The sequence below is a fragment of the Cordyceps javanica genome, chromosome 5 (genome assembly GCF_051103115.1).
Source record: "Cordyceps javanica chromosome 5, complete sequence".
In the NCBI taxonomy this organism is placed as follows: Eukaryota; Fungi; Ascomycota; class Sordariomycetes; order Hypocreales; family Cordycipitaceae; genus Cordyceps; species Cordyceps javanica.
In genome coordinates, this window is record NC_139299.1 from 1,086,649 (window position 1) to 1,107,714 (window position 21,066).

A 21,066-nucleotide genomic window follows, 5' to 3' on the forward strand; every position below is an offset into this window, starting at 1 on the left:
AGATGCCAGCCCAAAATAGAAACACCTTTGCCCTGCGGTGTTATTTCAGCGGATCAGCAGATCAGCAGAAATACAATGCAATGCTTCTTGTGCCGAGTACATAGCTAAACGACGGGAAAGGCTGGTCTGTCAGGCAGTGACCGCCTAGCCGGCGTCACTTCATATCCAATCTTACGTCTTGCCAATCGCTGGCTCGCCATCATCGTTACGGCAGCCAGTTCCAGTACTCGACGACTGCGGTCTTTCGGCAGAAGTTGGATTTCTTCCGCGAGCCTCGCCTCCCGTGAAACTGTCTGACGCATGCTACAATGAATAGGAAAATATCGTCGCCAACCTTCCGACATTGATTCGAAACGGAGAACTTCGTCACATCGTTTATCAGCTTCCAATTCTTGGAGTGTTAGGGCTATAAGGCGAGGCGGAGTGGCGTTGTGTATATTACCTACTATGTTTTATGATGCACGGGCATATCTAGGATGGTGACTTACCCATGGATTGTATACTACCACCAATTGTAATTCATCTCCTCGCTGTTTTGGAAGCCCTAAAAGTCTTGCCTGTTGTAACCTACGCCGCCTTTTGCTTATAGAACTTCAGACTAGTCTCAGGCGTGGGCGTCAGAACCCGTTGTATGTTGTGATATACTGACTAATATACATACGTTGCCTTTTGGTGCTGTCACGATCAATTCCCATTATTTTCCATATCATCTCTTGTCTAGAACGTAGTCAAATATCAGGAAACTAGATGGAAGGCGGAGAATTCTACGTAGTAGTTGGTTGACGATGAAAGCAACTAGCGTGGTGGACGGGAACGGGAAAGTCGGCTCCTCTCTGTTTCTTTACCAAACTGCTTTTCAGTCATAAAAGGCAGTCGTAAAAGGAGGAGGTCATGAAAAGTGAGCTCAAGAGACAGATACTATCAGTAGCCCTTCTGATGGGCCTGTTCACGGGGGCCAACCTAGCCTTTTTTTTTTTTTTTTCTGTTTTCGCGTTCTCTGTGCTTGCTTTCCACCTGACTCTCTTATTTGGAATCCATGTGCCCCTCCCATTTACGAAGCCAGTTGCAAACGGGAAAACGAGCCCGATGACTCAAGAGGGCCCAACCTGCGCGACGTTACCGAAGAGGCAGGAGAGAAGAGCGCGCGGGAGGAGTTTGAGGAGTTGGGAGACAATTACGCTAATGCCGGTTTAGAGCATCGGCTACACTGACTTGTGGAGAAACGAACGACATGGGCAGATGGGTAGGGGGCGTGTGTCTTGTCGATTGTCTCTTCCCCTCTCTCCATGTACGTATACGGCGCAGCACATCGTAGCGACGACAAGCCTACTGGTTGTCGCTCGCGCGCGCAGGGGTGGGATGCCAGCGCGAGCGTCGATGTGACAGCAAGGGTCGCTCGGGCTTTTGGGAAGCAAACCCTGCCCAGCCATCTGAAGAAGACATGTCTGCGGCTTTCGGGCGTGGCGTCGTGCTACGAGAACCAACCGCGGTGTGCAGGGGAGGGGGGGGGCGTGAACAAGGGACTTGTCGCAGGTATATACTGATGACTGATTATATATGCTGGAGAAAAAAAAAAGGTGGCCGGTGTGTGGCACCACCCCCAGCGGCCAAAATTGAAGGGAATACTCATTAATTATGCCTGTAGCTTTGCTCGTGGCATGGGTGAATGCTAAGAGGAGATCCTCTTCTATCCATTATTAGTAGCTAGACTTGCTTTCTGAGGGTAGCGATTACGGCCATATTTTGTGGGAGCCAAGATTGCGAAAGTTGCTTGGTAATATGGCACTATACTAATGTGAGTCTTTCTGATCATCCTCCTTCACCTCTTCCACCGTAGTGGTAGATGGTTCTGCGGCCGTCGTGGACGAACTTTCAGTCGTGTCGGTGCCAGCAACGCCACCAGATGAGGAGTCCACCGCCTCAGCATTAGCCTCGGTATCTTGCCCGGCTGGCGTCTCTACCCCCGGATGCCCTGTCACCGACTCGTCTTGATCAGCGGGAATAGTGTCCGCGCTCTCCTTTGCTAGTTCCATCTCTATTGATGGACCTGGTCCTGGTGACACTGTGGCATCTAGTACTGCTGGTGTGGTGGACGGTCCCTTGGCAGCAGATTCAGTCACTTTAGCGCTGTTGTCAGCAACTACCGACTCTGCCTCTGGCTTGTCGCTGATCCCTTCTGCACCAGTCGTGTCTGCCTCTTCAGCTTTATCATCGACCTCATTTGTCTTGGTGGATTGCGTCACTGGTTCGTTCGCCAATGCTTCATTTGTGACCGCAGGCACTTCTGCAACCTCGGGTTCATCTGCAAACCGGGAAAGATTTGGTGATGACAAAACTGCCAGGTGCATTCCATCTAGTCCTCGCGTTACCGCATCCGTTTCTTCTTCGTCCGTTTCCATCACAGTCATCACGGCGCTTCCTGTTGAGGGGCTACTTCTAATGTGTCTCCTCGTCGTGGTCCGCCCATGTGGCTGCAGGTTGTCGTCGGGGCTTGTTGCGCCGCTAGTATTGTTTTGTGGCGGCGAACTTGGCTTAAGGATTCTCGAATAAGGTCTTAGAGGCGCTGTTGCGGTCGGCGACTTATTCGCAGCCGGCTCGTGTTCGGCTTCGGGGGCCTCGAGGCCCTCTGCTTCCGGGGGGAGCTTGTAATTCTCCGCTGGAAGCAGATCATATAAATCACACACGGTCTTAAAGAAGACATAGAGTCCACTCTGTCCTTCAATTGCCCAGAACACACTGCGATGCTGAAACCAGGCGTGTGCAAAGATGCGGTGCAAACGCCGGAAAACGTTGACCAAATTTTTGAGACCGACATTCTTGCTCTGAGTGTCGTTTAATATCACGAATCGACTGGGGAAGATATTTTGATCCGATACCACATTGGCTGCCCAGTCGAGAGTATGGCAACAGTAATCGATTGCACAACAGCTTTTGGGCTGCTCATGCACGGCACAGAGGAATTGCCACTCGGACGCACGCATCTCTGGACAAGTTGCAGCACTACAAGGAGGTGCGTCAAACAAAAACCCCACAATAAGGGTGTTGCATTGCGATATGAGGAATCGACAAAGCTCGTAGAGCCAGAGCGTTCGATCGATGCCAGCCGGCGGTTGCGCAATTTGGTGGGCTGTCGTCCGCGCTAGTGCTCGGGTGCCTTGCGCTGTGAGATTGTAATGTAGAGCAGCGAGGTGCTCCTGTAGTGAGAATGCCGATTCCAACTGCATCACATTTTCCATTAGCAACGCTCAAAATGGCGGCATCGAGCAGCCGGGGAGAGGTTGGCAAGCAAGCGTTTACCTCGCTCAGAGGCACTAGCGGCGGACCAGCTGCCATGTCGGAAGCCTTTGTGCCGGGGTGTATCCTTCTTTTTGAGTTGGCATCGAGCAGAGACTGTTCCATCTGGGTCGCTTCGAGCGTCGCGGCCGAGCCGCCGGAGGGCGAGTTTGGTGTCATTTGGATCTCCGCAGCCGGCGGAGGGCTGGGCAGCCTCGGCGAGCTAGGTGCCAGAGCCATTTCAATCAAAACAATATACCCAGCTCGGGAAGGCGCAATAACCAATTGTGCAGGAAACAGGTTACCCTGCGGGTGCAAGGTGTCGTGCGCACACACTCTCCTGCTGTGGTAGTTGGACGCCACAGTACGGAGCTCACCTACCAACTCAGTAGCTGCATATCTTGGCGGTAACGCCTGATAGATGCATAACACGCACGCCACAGCTGGTGTGGGTACCTGGTGGCGTTGCTCGCGCGACTCTCACTACTTACATCATGAGCCTTCGAAAAAAGCAGGCTACCCTTGACCTGTATAGTACAGCTTCAACGCGCCGGTATTTCAATATTCGCCTGAAATATTCGTATGTAGCCACAAGGCTTATTTTTTTTTTCTTTTGAGTGTTTACCAGTCTTTGATCAGCTTGTATTAGAAGAGGCCAAGCTATGGATTTTGACGACGATGCCCCTCCAGAGCTCGTCGACACTGCGGGGCAAATTGAAGAGGAAGAGCTGATTGTCAAAGTGCCTATCACAATTGTCACCGGTTTGGCGACTCTGCCTTCCATAGCTATCACAAGAGATTTCTAACGACATCCAGGATATCTCGGAGCAGGAAAGACAACTCTGTTGAACTATATTCTGACGGCACAACATGGCAAAAAAATTGCAGTGATCATGAACGGTATGACGCTCAACGACCCTGACTTCGTGCAATATGCACTAACCAGTCCTTGTGTAATAGAATTTGGAGATTGTGAGGAGGATTACGGCTGCTCGAAATTGCCTGGAATTACTGACAAACTTTTTAGCATTGGATATTGAAAAATCTCTCACCGTCAATAAAGGCGATGAAAAAGTGGAGGAATGGCTAGAAGTTGGTAACGGCTGCATTTGCTGCTCGGTCAAGTTAGGATCCCAACCGTCTCTTTCTCTGGCATGCGAGTGCTCATCTGATCAGGGATACTGGTGTCAATGCTATCGAGTCGCTGATGGCGAAGAAGGGCGCATTTGACTACATTTTACTCGAAACAACCGGCCTGGCTGACCCTGGCAATCTTGCGCCCCTCTTTTGGGTAGACGACGGGCTCGGCAGTACCATCTATCTTGATGGCATCGTAACACTTGTTGATGCGAAGAACATTCTGAAAAGCCTTGACGACCCCAATGGCAAGGTTGAAGGCCACGACCATGATGGCCACGGCCCTGTCATGACTACAGCACACGTACAAATCTCGCACGCAGATGTTATCGTGATCAACAAGGCAGATTTGGTCACAGAACAAGAGCTTCAAAGCGTCAAGGATAGAATCCAGTCTATAAACGGCCTGGCCAAGATACACGTCACCGAAAAGAGCGTCGTGCCGGAGCTCGAAGGGCTTTTGCTGGACTTGCACGCGTACGACCAATTCAACGAACCAGAGCCGAAAACGACCGCGCACAGTCACTTGGACCCTGTAAGTTGATTTATTTCAGCAGCTGTGCTACAGTTGTGCGTACACAATTGCGCGACATACGCTGATGTCCCTAGAATCTATCGACCATTACAATTCCAGTGGACACGCTTAGACCTGCCCAACTGGAGCAAGTTGACAAGTGGCTACGACAAGTTCTCTGGGAGAATGAGCTCCCTGGCAACGATGAAGCCCAGAAATTCGAAATTCACCGTTCGAAGGGCCGACTTGTATTCGACAATGGCGACTTAAAGATGCTGCAAGGTGTACGGGAGATTTTCGAACTGATTGATGCCCCATTTAGTGATGAACCCACTCCTACATCCGGAAAGATCATCTTTATTGGCCGGCACGTGGCGGGGGTAGATTTCGAGCAGAGCTTTAGAAACGCTCTCCATTGAGACGCAGAGGTCTTCTGCCACAAATTTCGAAGTAGAGTTAATAGAAAATCGCCGTGCGAGTGGCAAACTCGCACACATGAAAGAAATGGCCAATATATTGCTGCAGCGTGACGCCGGCGTTCGACCAAAATGGTGTGCCCTGTGACGCCCGCCATTTCCGGGCTCGTGATTGGCTCAACGTTTGCATATCGGGGCGGACCCACTTCAATCCGGACAGCATTTACGATGCATCAGGACTCGTGCTTCACAGTACCAAGGCAAACGCAAGCGACGCACAACGCTGCTCACTTGCGCAATCTCTGCTCGACCTCGTGCCCATATATAAGACTCCCTGCGCAAGCATCTCTGATCACAGGGTTCCGCAACACTGCATCTTTCGCCCCCTGCGCACCAGCCTGAATCATGAATCGACCAGGTAGGTTTCCCTCGCCCCATCTTCGAGTTCTTGCGACGCGACCGTCTTCACCTATCCGATCCGATCCCGCGCTGGAACGACGTGCCACATCGGAATGGAAGAGAGCGCTCTCGTGATGGCGCGGTGCTATCTGCCATATCTGCTGCGCCGTCTGTCCTCGTGCTACTGGGGAACGGTGGCCGAAAAGCCTTGACCGAGCAGTCAGCTGCCATTCAGTACGCGAGACGCAGATGCTGGAAAATTTGCGCTAAGCATATCGACACTGAGGGAAATTTTTGAAATTCGATTGTTGAAACACATGAGGTCATGGCCATTGCTAATGTGCCGGGCAATAGGTGCCGTACCACAGACACTCCGAGGAATGCCAGGCAACTTCGGAGGCCAACAGCAACAATCTCAGCAGCAGCAAAATCGCGCTGTTTCAAGTCGATTACCGAACGGGAAATCAGGTATGTCATACCTTCCGCAGTGTCTTCCCGGGCGTCATGTGAGTAACTGACCGCTGTCCAGCATCAGGAAACAGCAACTCCGGCTGGGCCTTCAGTGGAGCAGTACCCATGGGAAACAGCAGCAATGGTGGCTTCCAGACTCAAAACCGGCAACTGGGTGGAAGTGTCAGCTTCGCCCAAAGCTTAGGAGGATCGCAGCAAGCAGCACCCCTCGATTTGTCGTACGTGCCTTTTATTTTGCCCTCGCAATGCCTTCCCCTTACTATCTCCTCGACCCCGTCCTATCAACCATCGATGTCATATCTTTGAGCCTAAGCGTAGAGGGACCGCATATCTCCAGATCATGGGGACTGCAAATAGACCATCGCCAGACCGGCAACCTGGTCTGGCCTACGCTGATGTCGTCAAAGGGTAATGCGGCAGCGTTGCTCTCGCATTGGCGACTTTTCTTTTCGTTTCTAACTGGGGTGTTAATGCTAATCTTGCTTGATAGTGAATTTCCTTCTTTATCGAATAATTCTCAGCTTGGCAACTCGTCGCAAACATCGATGTGGTCGACAGCTAGCTCCAGGAATGTGAGCGCACCCGTGCAACGAAACCAACCAACTCCTGTATCGTCCCAACATGCAGGCCAAGAAGAGCTTTATAACTCGAACTCAAGATCTACGGCGAGCCATGGCTCTCTTCGTTTCGGGAACCAGACAGGATCGCAAGCCACACCCAGCAGTGTGGATGACTTCCCGCCGCTAAATAGGACCGTCAACGGCGAGGAAAGAAGTGCCAGCCTAATGTCATCACTGGGTATTAGCGCACAAAGTGCATCTTCCCCAGGCGTGACAGGTAATAGGGGGAACGGGTTGCTAAATGCCCTGTCGGCAAATAACCGAGCAAATGAGCCGAGATCGCAGTCTTTGACGGGTGGCACAGGTACTGACATATCCGAGTTTAAGTATTTGCTGTAACTTCTGCTGATTATCAAAAACAGTCTCTACGGCACAACTAACGGATGATGATAATCGATCGCGGGTGGCTGATCGTTTAAATAAACAGCTCGCAAACATCGGCAACGGAGAAGGTGCTACGGGCCTGTCACTACAGGATGACCTAATTAACAAGGTAAAAGAGGAGGAGGCACAGGGCCCTGTAGATCCTCTTGCTGGGATGCCTGATGCCGATAAATGGGGACTCAAAGGCCTCCGAACGCTCATGAACAACTATCCCGACTATCATGCGTTGGTTGTTGGGATGGATCCGAATTCACTGGGGCTTGATTTGCAAGCGCCAGAGTAAGTCGAAAATTCTCAAACTCGACATTTCACAATACTGACTGCGCTAGTCCAATCTCGAACCAGGTTTATTCTCTCTTTGACGATAATATGCCGAAACCGACAGTCCACGCCAGCAAATTTCGTTTGCCCGATTGCTATAATGTTACCAACGTTCAACCTATCGAGACGAAAACCCCCAGTTTCAACGAGGAGACCCTATTCTGGATATTCTACAGCTGTCCCGCTGATATCAAGCAGCAGATGGCAGCACAAGAATTGTACGCACTCGACCCCTTTCGTACGACTGGCCGACTAACCATTATCAGGCACACTCGTAATTGGCGCTGGCACAGGAAACTGCAGATCTGGCTTACTAAGGACGAGCAAATGGCCCCTCAAATCCTCGGCCCTAATCATGAGAGGGGTTGGTACATTATCTGGGATGCTAACCATTGGCAAAGAGAGAGGGTATGTTGCTCAACACACCTTATCTGACAGGTTCTAACTTTGAATGCGTAGCGAGAGATCACGTTGTATTACAGTGAATTGGAAACGGCTGTAAATCCTGCGGCGGTTGGGGCGTAATCGGAACGTTTCACCCTTTGAGGTGCACGTCGGGTGCATGTGCGAGGCAGCTAATGGTTTGGATCGCATTGCCTGGTTCTCTTCGGCATTTGGAATTTGGCTATCTTGGCTGTGGAATTGGTCTTTGATTTGGTTTCTTTCACGGCAAGCAGGTGTCACGGCAGGACTAGGCAGGAATGGGGACTCAATAACGCGTTGCCTGGGTTGGCTTCACTAGGTTGCGATATGTAATGGGAGGAAACATGCTGTACAGTAAGATGTTGGCGCTTCGGCAAGCCACGCACCCCGATATTTGGTATTTGTTACTCGCAAGAGCGTGAATAAACGTCTACAACGTTGAGAGATTCAGCGAGTAGAGAACAACGAAAGAGCCAATGAGTCCCACCTGGATTGATTGATTTTTGAACTGGCTGCCGTGTGTGATTATCATTCTGCTTCCCTCGAGACAACTCGCGATTCATTGTAGTGATTTTCAATGCTTTTGATTTTTCATTTCCCTATTGATTCAACAAGCAGTTATTCAAATGGAATGTGGTAAAGTATACACGTTGAAGTGGAGGCTCGCTCTAAAACTGCGAATATGGCCGGACTCGGAGGCCGGCAATTCCAGTGCTGGCAAAGCGAGAGTGCTGGTAAAGCGACAGTGCTGGTAAAGCGAGACCAGCACTTCAGAAAGATAAGCAACATTTCTAAGCCGAGCCTTTGTTCGCTCAGAATGTTGAACCCAACACGAGTATGCTGGTCAGCATTGAGATATGAGTCCAGCCATGTCACACCGACGCCGAGCCTGGTAATTAGCGGCGAAGACTCATAAGTCGGGGTCGGGTGAGCCTGACCCGTTTGACTTGCCATACAACTGCAGCTCGCAATTCACATCGCAGAGACGTTTTCAAAGAATTTGCACAGGCGTTTAAAATGGAAAATGGGATGTTAGCAAGCCTCCCTGATGATATCGCATTACAAATACTGCAGTATATCGCAGTTCCGCAAAAGTTTGGGGCCCTCAGCTGGCCGAGCTTGGTTCATGGGATCCCAGAGGGCGAGTCGCTGCGTACAATCCAAAGCGTTCGCTTGACTTGTCGAGCGCTGTCAAGGCTAGCTGCTCCAGTCCTCTTTCCGGTACTACATGTTTCCATAAACTACAAGTCCGTCGATGCCTTCGAAAAATTATCCAAAAACCCGGTCATTGCGACCCACGCCCGTGGCGTCGTTGTCAACGTGGCAACATACTCTCGTGATTTGGCCATGGATTTGGGCGCGTTCAAGAAAAGTCGACTCACCGAGATCCATCAACTCTCTGATAGTCTGGATTATCATATGGAATTTCGATTACAAGAAGGTGATGAGGAGGATGATGATGTTCAGGAATACCACCGCCTTTCGCATCGCTTGAACATCCTGAAACAGGAATGGGACCATGTTGCACCGACAGAAAGCGATAACACTGAATTCCAGGCAGATTCCGGGGCGGCAGGCGGAGCGGCGAAAAGCCAGTTCGGAGATATCTTGCTCAGCAGCTACAACGAGTACGTACGGCGCTTTCGAGAGCAGCTCGAGTGGCTCAGCGACGCACAGTCAATGGTGAAGCTGGCAAACGCATTCAAACGACTAGATTGTGGAGGAAAAGTTCACTTTTCAGCGAAGGTCCGGGAAGTTGTGCCCTACCGGGGCGGCGGTCTCGAGATAGCGGAGGTGCTGGACAACCCGCAGGTTCTGTCTCGCCTAATGGCTCAGCCGTACTCCTGGGAAGACTTGGAAAGACGAGGAGAAGAAAAGGATCTAGGTATTGCGAGGACTCTCACAATGCTGCCCATTGCACTGGCCGACGTCGGTGTGCCATTAACGGAGCTTTATCTCGGCTGCTTCCCACACTACTCGGGCTTCACGCAGCTCCTTTCGCACGAGAAGCAACAAGCAGCGGAGCTGGAGCTCCAACTTCGATCGGCCTTTCAGCAGATTCAAGTTTTTCACTTTGGTTACTCAGGCATGAGCTGCAAAGGCCTTCGCCACAACCCGCTCCCTGACCGGGACGTGTCATACATGCGCGCCTATCTGCAAGCGGCTTTGGCGAGCTCGCAGCTACAAAATTTGAGCATGAGCTTCTACTCATACTGTATTAACACCGGGCAGAGAAGGAATGACGAAGGTCTGTTTGTGCTAGGTCCGGTGCTGCAGTCTCTGACCACCTTTCAGCTGACACGAGTTGTCGTGTCTAATGTGGAGGTCAAATTTGATGAGCTAGAATATCTCCTGACGCGGCTGGGCTCCAAGCTGGGCTTCTTGTCCCTCGGCAGCATCGCACTTCTCGACGGCCGCTGGGCACCACTGCTCGACGTAGTACGCGAGAGCACTGCGCAGCGCTGCCAGGAAGATCGGTGCAGGGTGATACTGTCGAATCTTCTGGGGGCCGAGTTTGGAAGCGAGAAACGCAAGCACCTGGATATATGGAACACGGATCCAGATGAATGGGAAGAGGAGTTGAAAGAGCCGGCGTCGGTCAGGGAAGCTGAGCGTTATCTGTGCGGGAAGAGGGCTACAAACCCTCTTCAGAGGCTCGACGCGGCCGCTCCGAGTTTGGAAAGCTTTGCAAGCTTTGAAAGTGTTACTGATAGTAGTAGTGACGAGTAACCATGGGGACTGTGTTAATTCTTATATAGATATTCCGCCGGCTTTGTTTTAGATAGCCCCAGAGGTAGGTAGCCCCAAGGGCTACGCGTGCCGACTCAGCGCTAGGTTACCCATCATTTTCACACAAGTAGAGATCAGAGAGAAGACATACAGAGTCAGAGCGCGGGTCAAGACAAAAACTGAAATTGTTCTTATGGCCAAAACCGTCACGAACAGTGACTTTGTCGGAAGTAAATGGATAGGGCAGCGACTCTGGCCCCTAGGGAGTCATCCATCTACCTTGTCAAATGGACCTTGGAATTTTCATTCAACGATGATTGCTTTCCGAAAGCCAAAATGATCTAAAAGAAGGCAGACTGCGGTACGTTTCAGAACCTACAGTCGATATCTCCAACCAGATATAGACTAAAATTGGTGAGATTGTTAGCACATACGGCCACAGGCAGTAGAAAATATCGCGTCCCGTCCGCTCCGCGTAAATCAAGCTATTGACCGGCAGATTAGTAGTTGGGTCGGTGACGACCAGCGAACACCGGCTGCTGTATGTTTTTTTGCCCTCTTTTTTTTTAAACTTTCTGGGGAAAATTTGCCGGTTTATCTGGGACTGTTGGTCTGGGCGCAGGCGGGAACTGTTGCGGTCAGGGATCTTGCCTGTATGCGATGGGGCTGTAGTGTGTCTAAGCGCACCCGCAGTAGACTCTGTGTAAGCCGATTGTTGAGGTGAAAGCTGATATGGAATGAACAAAACATGCTCGAAACTGCAAGATAGAAATGATAGTAACATTAATCTCAATTTCGAATGAACGATTTGATCAGCTTTTATTGTCTTTTTTACTGTTAAGAGTACTTGTGAAGTGGCACTGGAGGCCGAGTGGGTCACTGCCCCAAGCCGTCAAACATTCTTGCATATAAGTACCTCAAAAGCAATTTGGTACCTTCTTTATGTACTGCAGTATTAGCTTTAAAGTCCGCGAATAGGACTTATTTTATCATACAAAGATGGGTTGCTATACGTTTAATTAGTCATGATAAGGCACTCACTTTGCATAATAAGCAGTCAGAAGTAGCGAATAGATTGTTGACTCTTGTAGTCTAGTAGTAACGAAAGCCATCTTAAATAGTTGTCGATAAATTTGGCTGCGCACATGCAACAATCATGGTATCTGAATTGAGCATATATGATAAGTACCTAAAAAGAATTTCCCAGTTCATTAGAGTTAAGTTGCTAGAGAAATCCTACTTAGTAGGTAAAATTAATTTAGTGTATTTGTGTCGCACTACGGACGGTGCTCGCAGGCAGGCTTTTGGCTACCCACTGGACTGTATGGTACTAATGTAGGTGCCTGCGGAATAAGCGGGACAAGAATACCTATCTCCCCCTCGTGCCGTGGGCGAACCGGTGTCACAAGCTGCTCCGACAATTCCATGCCATCTGCTTCAGCGACGTTGCCCCCAGGCCAGAGAGACGCCAACCGAACACGCGATATCTTTTGATAATTATTCCCTCGACTCCGCTGCTTATTTTTCGGGCCTTCTCAGCATTCGCGACGCTTCGTTCGTCTTTGGCCACAGCTCCCGATCCTGGTCGATATCATGGCCAACGAACAGATCTCGCTGCCCTACTTTGTAGGTGTGCTCGTTTTCGCCGGCCTTGTAATCCGCTATCTGTTTTTCTCCGGCACATCATCTCAGCCTGCGACGCGACCACCCGAGGCCTTTTTGCGATCGAGAGAGGCGGCCGTCGAGCGGATACAACAGATGTTTCCACAGACGGACCGGCGAAGCATCCTCTGGGACCTCCAGCGCAACGGGGGCAATATTCAGGGTACGACGGAGCGGATTCTGTCAGGACGCTTAGAAACAGTGCGTGCAACTTTGAGCATCAACCCTTCTTTTTTTTTTTTGGCTTGCGCATCTCGCGATTGCTGACCGGACATGTTTTGCCAGCCTCCTGTTACCTTCCAGCCGCCACCACCACCGGGTCAGAGTGCCTCGGCTCACAGCGCGCCGGCGACGCGGCAGGTCGACAAGCCCACGCAGCCAGACCTCATCACACGGTACAACCTCAAAGACAAGATTGACATGGAGACAAAGAGTGGCGACGAGGGAAAAGGCAAGGGCTGGAGCTCCAATCGCGAGGAGAGACAGGCTTCTCTGCAGCGCCGGCGAGATGAGATGATCCTTGCCGCGCGCAGGAAGATGCAGGCCAAGATGGCGGCGCAGACGACGGGGCCAACCCAATAACCGAGCGGTATCGGGACCGCAGCCGCCTTGTATAAACTACGTCTATCTTGCCACCTTTTTCTTTCCCTATCTCTTTTCTTGGTTGTACAGCGTGATCCTCAAATAGGGTAGTATTTATGCAGCATCCTTACTATGAATCGGGCCGTCACTGCACGTGCTGTTCAAGAACGGGCATGCTGATGGCAAAATCGTTCAATTTGCAAGATTTGTATGATGAGATCTAGATTTGAATCGTAATGCTTGCGCCTGCGGCTCAGTCCTGTCACAATAAAGTGTTCGCCGCCTTGGCTAGTTGAGGTTGACCTACGGATCTTCGTGTGCGTGTGCGGCGAGGTCCCGTGTGAGCCCAGGGTTCTGCGCTGCTTCTGCCACCAAGAATTTCACAGAGTACTATCTCCATGGAAATCATTCGACCACTTGAATAAAGTGTAAAATGATCTTCTTTGTGACTCTTTTCAACATTCTGGCTGCTCTTCTGTGCCGGTATCTGCTTAGAGCTGTGTCCAAGAGCTGAGCCACGCTGCGCCTCACTGCGTCCTGGCCCACGCTGCGTCACCGCGGGGACAAGCCCCACGCCTGATCTGACAACATGCATTTCAACGCATACCGCTTGTACTTTGAACGCGCATCCCGGCGAGCTTGGACGCCATATTCTCACTATTCACTACAGTCTCTTACGTCGAGCCACACTTAACTACAGTCAACGGCCGTCGAATATCCCTCAACAGAGGCTGCGCTCCCTCTGCACCCCGCGCCGTCTTGTTTTGCATGTTGCTTGGTGCTGTGTTTGCTTAATTTGAATTCCATCAACGCTATCCAGAACTGCAGAGCGCCGCATGTACCCTGCCGCATGATATTGGTTTGACGATCAAATAAAAGCGCAAGCGAACGAGTCGAGTTTCCCGTCGAAAGAGCCTGATGCCGATATTGCAGCTAGTTCACGGCCCATAACGCTTCACCTTTGCTCGGCCAACGTAGGCGAGGCGCGCAATGGGCGAGACCAGAGATTATTACGCGGACCTTGAGTTGCCTCCGACCGCAGATATAGCAGAGGTCAAGAAGCAATTTCGGAAACTTGGTGCGAACACCATAACTATCATAGCTGCCGGAGTTTTGCTAACGCTGCAGAAGCCCTAAAATACCATCCTGATCGCAACCCGGGAAAGGAGCAGGAAGTGAACGCCAAGTTTCAAATTATCCAGTCTGCCAACGAAATCCTTGGAGACCCGACCGAGAAAGCAAAATACGATGCATCGTACACTGGGAGAACCAGCCGTTATCCTACGGCGTCTGGCCGCAAAGGCAACCCATGGTCCGAAGCAGCACAGCACTTCCCTCCGCCCCCACGTCGCAACCCTCCCGGTGGTAAGCCAGCAGCTTCAGGCGGAGGAGCTCAGAGATGGTCATCCAGATTTTCAGCTGGCGTTCCGCCGACAGCCAAGCAATATACAAATGCAGACCCCGAAACCAAGAAGAATGCGGCAAAAGCGTTTGACACCATGCGGAAGTCGCAAGCCAAGAAGCCTCAAGCAAAGCCGGAACCACCCCCTCCCCCTCCTCGTACGCAAACAGGAAGAGAGCGTGCTGAAGCGTCATTCGGCACAAGAAAAGCCCAACCCAACAGGCCGCCAACAGAAGAGCAAGACCCCTCTTACCGGAAACCGGCGCCCCAACACTACGATGTTGGATCGCAACCGCAACCTCCCATGCCGGACCCGTTGAGCCAGTTTCGGGACAATGCGGCCCAGTCGAATTCTCGTTATAGCTCACAGTACACCACGCATGGCGGAGAAAAGATCGACCCGTTCGAGGGCATGCAGCGGACCCCAAGCATGAGAAACACGGGCAATGATGCTGCTCGGCGGTCGCGTGCCGATGACTCAAACAATGGCTCGGCGGGTGCTTACGCGAAGCCGTCCTTTCAAAAGCAGGCTCAACACAGTGGTAGTATGAACCTGGCCTGTATCAATGCTTTTTTGACTCCTTGCTAACTGTTCACTTAGGCACTGACAGCACTCGCCCCCAGCCAGACACGGAATCAATGTATGCATATCCTCCCAGAACATATCCGTATCAAGTTTTTCCTTCGCATTCATCCCAAAGCCAACCTACAACGTCATCATCATTCTTCGGATCGTTATCAAGTGTATACAGTCCTCAGCTCGACAATTCAGCATCTAGTGGATGCCAGGCTCTACCGCAAGCCAGTCCACAATTCGAGAAACAACTACAAGATCTACTTGCTCGCCTGATCGATGTCAACGACCCCTACCCCTTATTTCCACTGAATGACACTCGCACACCAAGAAGAAAATTTACTGACAAAGCTTTCGATAATAGCTTCAATTTCAAGGTCGATGATGACGCATTTCATCGTTCAGACAGTAGTCGCTCGCCTTCCCGCCCACGCCCGACTCACCAGAGCAGCTTTGACAAGACTAACGTAGATGACATTAACACAAAGTTCTCAAAAGAGTTTGGAAATAAACTCTGGAACTTCACGGCAGGATCCCCGACATCCGATAAGCCAGGTGTCCAGCAGCCTGATACGGAGCCACCGAACTCAAAACAGAGCAACATCCCGCATGGCAGTACAATCGGCGCAACAGAGGCAGCCGCTCACGAGACGGGCTTTAACCCAGGTGGCTGGAGCGACAAGTTTGGTCCCCAAACGTTTGTTCCGCAGCAAGCACCTGCAGCTTCGGCATCGCCGACTAGGGCATCGCGTACAAATTCGAGAAAGAACAAGCCTGTCAAGTCGAATGCGAATAATCCCATCGTCATTGAAAATACCGATGAGGAAGACTTGTATGCATGGCCTGGACGCAACACCTATGGCCAGGGTCAGTCGACGGACAGCCCCCAAGAGATGGATATAGATACTCCTCCAGCAGTCCCCCCTCGGCCACCACCATCGGCGCGTGATATTTACGTTGAACCAACCCGGCCGGAGTGGCGCTCAGACGAAGCACAGGCCACAGCGGGGAACTCTGTCCCGGGCGTTCGTGCTGCCAACTCTTCTACGCCACACGTGGGAGGCTCCGAGGATAGCGAGGAGTTCATAGCGAGTTTTGAAGATCTGAAGAATGTGGCACCGTTTTCGGAGCAAAAGGCAGGACTGAAGTCATTCCACGACCTCAAGGACAACCTCCCCTTCGAGTCGAAAGCTTCTGGTGAAGTTCCACTGCAGATTCCCAAAGTCCAGCCTCTTGTCTTCCCTACACCGCCTATCGCGCCACGACCGCCCCCTACTGTCGCTATTGAGAGTGTTACTCCCAGCGACAGTTCATGGAACAAGTACCTCGACGACTTCGGAATGTATCTCCAGGAATGGGAGTTATTCAACACGCAAGTTGTCGACCACTTCGCAACGAGAAATGCGCACATTAAGCGAGATCGCGAGTCTAAGGGCTACGCTTTCCTGGGCTCGCGGTCAGAGAATGAAATCCAAGAGTACATTAGCTGGGTCCAGCAGGATAACGACGTGCGCCGACGATGGAACGCTGCCTGCGAAGGCCACGAGGAGCGGTTCAGAGAGTTTATGGCGTTCCGAAATAGGATGAAGAAGAAGAATTGACAATAAGACGGCTGTGTGACGAGGCCCAATCACTTCGGTATGCAAAGTCGACAAGGTAATTGATATTCGCTTGGTATTTTTTCCCGTCGTATTTTGAAAGCTTTTCTGATGGAAAGATGAGATATACAAAGATGGGTTATATGCATGGTAAAACGAAGGCCAAGGGTTTGGCGATAGCACTGGAGTTATGGGCAAATGTCATGAAAAGGAGACCACTCGGAGCGGACGGCAATCTAGACTAGCGCCTTGAAATTAAATCATGATTTCTCACGTTTTGCAATAAAAATGCAGCCGATATTCTGCATTACTTAGTCTTGTTTGCCGAAAAGAGAGCGACTGCTGACGTTCGCTGTAAAGCTTGTGCAGCAGAAACGAGAATTGCGCTTTGGCCTGTTGGTCACAGTACAAACCATGATAGTAATCGAAATGAAAAAAAGCAAACGAGGGGGCGAGCGTGGAAAATAAACCTCCCGAAATTTGACCAGTATCTCACCCGCGCTGCGATAAATAGACTGGCTGACTGCTTACTTGTGCCAGCATCTTGGCAAATACTCTTACCATTCCCTCACCATTATGTACAATTTGAAGAACTACGGAATATGGGGAGATGATAACTAGAGCGTTTTCACCAAGGTGTAGACTGCTACTAGATGAAAATAATCAATAATCTAAAGTTAATAGCGAAGCTGGTGGCTGCACTCGGCCCGGCGCCAAAAGCAGTTCACATTGGATTCACTGTGCTCTCCACCAGGTGCGCGCATGAACCTGGAGACATCAACATTCGCCCTCCCAGGTTTTTGGATTTCTCTCAAAACACAGAGATCCTACGCCTGGAGCACCTAACATCCTCGTTCCCACAGAGCTCGCTCAAGTTCTCCTCCCCGGCTCGCACATCTTCTATCCAGCTTCGCAACGTATCAAGGTATCTTCAAGGAGAATCATCAACTAGTGCTCATCCCACATCCTTGTCATGTCTTCCGAAACTGGTACCGTATCAATTGCCAACAAAGGCAAAGCCAGTGTGTGGACCGAGGAAGCCAAGGTAAGTCGAACGTCCACCAGCACGGCCTGCCCACTTCTTACTCTGATCATGCGTCCTCTTTACCAGTATGAGCTTTTGCTGCGCATCATACATCAGCTTAGGCAGGGGCGTAGCATCAACTGGAGTGCCATCAAAATGAGGGACCGCAACACCAAGTCCCTAACCAACCAGTGGACCAAGATCGGCAAAGACATGGCAGCGCTAGAAGATCTCGACGATGGCGCCGGAGCTGCCACTCTCACTCCAAAGAAAGGAACCCGTAAGAGTCGGCTCAGTTTTTGTAGTCAAATGCTTTACCGAACCTAAAATTAACTTCCAGAAGCGTCCAAGCGCAAGGTAGCCATCAAGAACGAAGAGGAGGACGAGCCCCAGACTCCAGTCAAGAGACGAGGTATACAGGGGCTTTCTGTCTTTACCATGAGTAATTGAGAACTATGATGGTTGACTAATTATGCTCAGCTCGACCGGCGACCGTAAAGAAGGAGAAGAGTGGCGGTGGAGTTATGAAGAAGGAGGAAGACGAAGCAGACAACGGCACTGGCGAGATTTGAAACGAACTACAGGACAGCACCGCGACACGACGGGGACAGAAGAGAGAATTGAGGAGAAAAGCGTATAGACATTTGATTGATGTGGTTTGGCTACATGGAAATTACTTAGCTTGCTAAAGAGGAAACAAATAGCGAGCTTGGCTACCGATACCAAAATGACGTCCATTTGATTAGTTTGCGACCTGTAGTGGAACAGAGAAAGATTAATATAATCATCTGGTATGGATTTAAGAAAAATTTCACCGCTCTATACTTTTTCCTCGCAGCTTGCACCACTTCCGGCGACTTGCGCTTCTGTGCTCTGCGATTCACAGCCCCTCAGCTGCCTTCACACTCACCTCACCTCGGCTCTCTCGGCCGGCCACGTTATTGCACCACCCCAGTGACCTATTTGCCTTCTCATTTCTACACCGCTGAGTGTACAGTATTTAATCCAAGTTTTACAAAATATCCCTTCACTTGGTTCTTACATCGACCGCCATCTTCCCCCATTGACATACACCTTCACGCCTCATCCATTCTGTCACCACTGCCAATAGCAATATCCAGTCTGGTGTTTCTTTCATTTTCTTTTTCTTTTCAAAAAAGACAATCACGATGGCAAAAGCATCAAACGAGGCCAAGATGGCAGCCGAGGCAAAGCAGGCCTGGACTGATGAAGCCCGCGTACGCTCACACCCCCTCCATGCAGCAGTATTGTGTTCCGTGAGTTTAACTAATGCCCCCTTCCCTCGACACAGTTCCAGTTCCTTCTTCGGGTCATCTCCCAGCTCCAGCGTAGTGGACAGAGCATCAAATGGGACGAGATCAACATACCCGGCCGCACTCAAAAGTCTCTCCAACACCAGTGGGCGAAGATCAAGACTCAGGTTGCAGAGCTGGAGAAGGCTGGTGGTCAGCCCAGCACGCCGACCAAGGCTAAAGGTAGGTCATACCGAGCCAGATTGAGCTTCAGCATGGGTGGAGAGAGCGCTATTCGTCTTCTCCAACTTGAGCGTGTCTGAGAATACTAACGATCGCATCTAGGAAAAGCTGCTGGCGCGAAGCGCAAGGCCGAGGAGCCCCCGACGCCCGACGCAACACCTCTTAAGAAGCGAACTCGTAAGTGCAGAAGCCTCGTTGTAACTAGAAATGGTTCTAACAGTGGCAACATGTAGCACTCCCCAACAGCCTGCCCATCAAAAAGGAGGAGTCGGACGCGTACGATTAAGCGGAAGTGGACGCATTGAAGTTGTGCTGTTTTGCCTGGGGCTGACACAAGCATGGAGGGAAAAGAAAACAAAAGAACATGGGAATGAAATATGGCTGATTTCACAGTACTTTGACGATCAGAATATCTGGCAGCGATGTTGCAATGGTTTAGGACGGACTGCTTGCCCGCGTTGAGGGCAGCTACGTTGGGGTTGTTCCTCGCTGGGCTTATGTGGCAAGAGCAAGTAGGCAGCAGGATTTACCGACATGGGGATTAATACTACAAGTTCAACCTTTTCCTTTGAATCAGGGCCTTTGACACACCATCAGTATTATCAGCAGAGCCTGGTAGCCGTGGTGCGCCATTCTCTTTGCCAAGGCCTAGGTTGGCCTCACATGTAAAGGCAAAGAGCTCGCGTCCGCCTCTCTGTCGAAACCGAGTAGATTCCGTAGAATGCCACCATGATTTACATCATCAAGGGGGCGGCATACGAAGCACACATGTCGTTCATCCATCACGTGGACCGGGATGCCATGCAGCAAGGAGTGACATCGGGTGGGAGTGGCGCCGAGACGTGCAGCACTAGCATGGTGACGAGTTTCGATGGGCTTGAGACGCGGGCGGCGGGGCGAGCAAAGGTGAGGCTGTCTGCGGCGCGGCGGCGTCGTCGTATAAATAGGTGCCCAAGGGCTGGCTACTGGGTTGGGGAGCTGGAACAAGACTTTATTTGCTGTCGCTGAGACGAGTCGAGGCAAGACGAGGCGGACCACGAAGAAGATTTTGTCTCGCTGAAGGGAAGGGCTTGGTTTGCAACGGATAAGTAGGCTAGGTCCCCCGGCCCCCCACGCGCGCTCTCCATTCATCCGTCCATCCACCTTGTTGGTCTCGCGGAAGAGGTTGGAAGGGAGTCGTTGAGGATGGACTTGGGGGGTTGAGATTGTCGTTTATCGTTTGGCGTGGGCACACCATCAAAGCGAGATGCGCGATATGCAGGTGTGCATGTGCGAGGGTTAGTTGGAGAGACGTATCGCGGGAGGGCGGCGCTAAAGGAAACGGAACGGATGGTGGTGTGAAGGGGGAGAAGACGGGAGAGGCTGTCGATGAGGTCGAGGGTGATGGCGATATCAAGGTACATGGCTTGGCTTAGCTATTTGCGGGCCTAGATAGGTACATATTTATCTAGGTGCCTTATAATAAGCGTGTACGGAGTACGGATAAGTACCTGATGCAGTACTAACTTACTTACTTACTTGCTTACCTAGGTACGGCACCTACTACTAGAGGTAACTAAGTACCTGCTCAACCAACCAAGGCACTGACGGACGGCTGGCTGCCTGCTAATGTGCAGTAGTTGAGTGGCTTGAGCAGGTGCCTGCCCTGTGGAGCACTCTTGTTCCAGCCATCCATCGTCCACTGTTTGTAGATATCAAGGACTACCAGTATTTGCCACAGGTCCCCACAGCAAGCTTTAGAGATTTTGCGAAAGGAGAATGAATCGAGGTAAGTGTAAGAGAATCACCGAGTGTTCAAGGGGATACTGAGAAGAAAGACACTGCCTCGTCGTGCGTTGTTAAAATGCTGGTTTGAAACTCGACTCTTTGATAGTTAGGTAGTACTCCATACCTGGTACACCACTGTACCCCAATCCTTTTAGGTACAATGCTGGCCCGCCCCGAGGAAAAAAAAAATAAAAGAAACAACGCTAGCACAGGCCAGACGGCCAGACTTGTGTGTTTTGGTGTGGACTGGTGATCCACCCTCCAGCATCTAAA

At 51.0% G+C, this 21,066-nt stretch overlaps 7 protein-coding genes across 7 annotated transcripts; 6 read left to right on the plus strand and 1 right to left on the minus strand.

Moving 5' to 3' along the window:
- Positions 1–1,790: 1,790 nt before the first annotated feature.
- Positions 1,791–3,513, minus strand: V2A60_007564 (Mob1/phocein; the record flags this gene model as incomplete). The annotated part of the gene is made up of 3 exons (XM_083258848.1): positions 1,791–2,822; positions 3,033–3,218; positions 3,298–3,513. The coding sequence occupies 3 exons, from the start codon at positions 3,511–3,513 to the stop codon at positions 1,791–1,793; spliced, it is 1,434 nt and encodes a 477-aa protein (XP_083114974.1).
- A 422-nt stretch (positions 3,514–3,935) lies between these two features.
- On the plus strand, positions 3,936–8,060 carry V2A60_007565 (CobW/HypB/UreG, nucleotide-binding domain-containing protein; the record flags this gene model as incomplete). Its single annotated transcript, XM_083258849.1, has 11 exons — positions 3,936–4,035; positions 4,090–4,173; positions 4,234–4,245; positions 4,301–4,397; positions 4,450–4,945; positions 5,020–5,304; positions 6,094–6,207; positions 7,258–7,493; positions 7,544–7,753; positions 7,802–7,943; positions 7,995–8,060. The coding sequence occupies 11 exons, from the start codon at positions 3,936–3,938 to the stop codon at positions 8,058–8,060; spliced, it is 1,842 nt and encodes a 613-aa protein (XP_083114975.1).
- A 915-nt stretch (positions 8,061–8,975) lies between these two features.
- V2A60_007566 (uncharacterized protein) lies at positions 8,976–10,688 on the plus strand (the record flags this gene model as incomplete). Its single annotated transcript, XM_083258850.1, has 1 exon — positions 8,976–10,688. The coding sequence occupies one exon, from the start codon at positions 8,976–8,978 to the stop codon at positions 10,686–10,688; it is 1,713 nt and encodes a 570-aa protein (XP_083114976.1).
- Positions 10,689–12,281: 1,593 nt separating this feature from the next.
- Positions 12,282–12,932, plus strand: V2A60_007567 (CUE domain-containing protein; the record flags this gene model as incomplete). Its single annotated transcript, XM_083258851.1, has 2 exons — positions 12,282–12,551; positions 12,636–12,932. The coding sequence occupies 2 exons, from the start codon at positions 12,282–12,284 to the stop codon at positions 12,930–12,932; spliced, it is 567 nt and encodes a 188-aa protein (XP_083114977.1).
- A 990-nt stretch (positions 12,933–13,922) lies between these two features.
- V2A60_007568 (J domain-containing protein) lies at positions 13,923–16,509 on the plus strand (the record flags this gene model as incomplete). The annotated part of the gene is made up of 4 exons (XM_083258852.1): positions 13,923–14,010; positions 14,061–14,879; positions 14,936–14,975; positions 15,273–16,509. 4 exons carry the CDS (start codon positions 13,923–13,925, stop codon positions 16,507–16,509), a joined length of 2,184 nt encoding a protein of 727 aa, XP_083114978.1.
- Positions 16,510–17,479: 970 nt separating this feature from the next.
- V2A60_007569 (uncharacterized protein) lies at positions 17,480–18,102 on the plus strand (the record flags this gene model as incomplete). The annotated part of the gene is made up of 4 exons (XM_083258853.1): positions 17,480–17,551; positions 17,618–17,810; positions 17,871–17,942; positions 18,011–18,102. 4 exons carry the CDS (start codon positions 17,480–17,482, stop codon positions 18,100–18,102), a joined length of 429 nt encoding a protein of 142 aa, XP_083114979.1.
- A 597-nt stretch (positions 18,103–18,699) lies between these two features.
- Positions 18,700–19,312, plus strand: V2A60_007570 (uncharacterized protein; the record flags this gene model as incomplete). The annotated part of the gene is made up of 4 exons (XM_083258854.1): positions 18,700–18,768; positions 18,843–19,026; positions 19,129–19,203; positions 19,260–19,312. The coding sequence occupies 4 exons, from the start codon at positions 18,700–18,702 to the stop codon at positions 19,310–19,312; spliced, it is 381 nt and encodes a 126-aa protein (XP_083114980.1).
- Between the last annotated feature and the right edge of the window lie 1,754 nt (positions 19,313–21,066).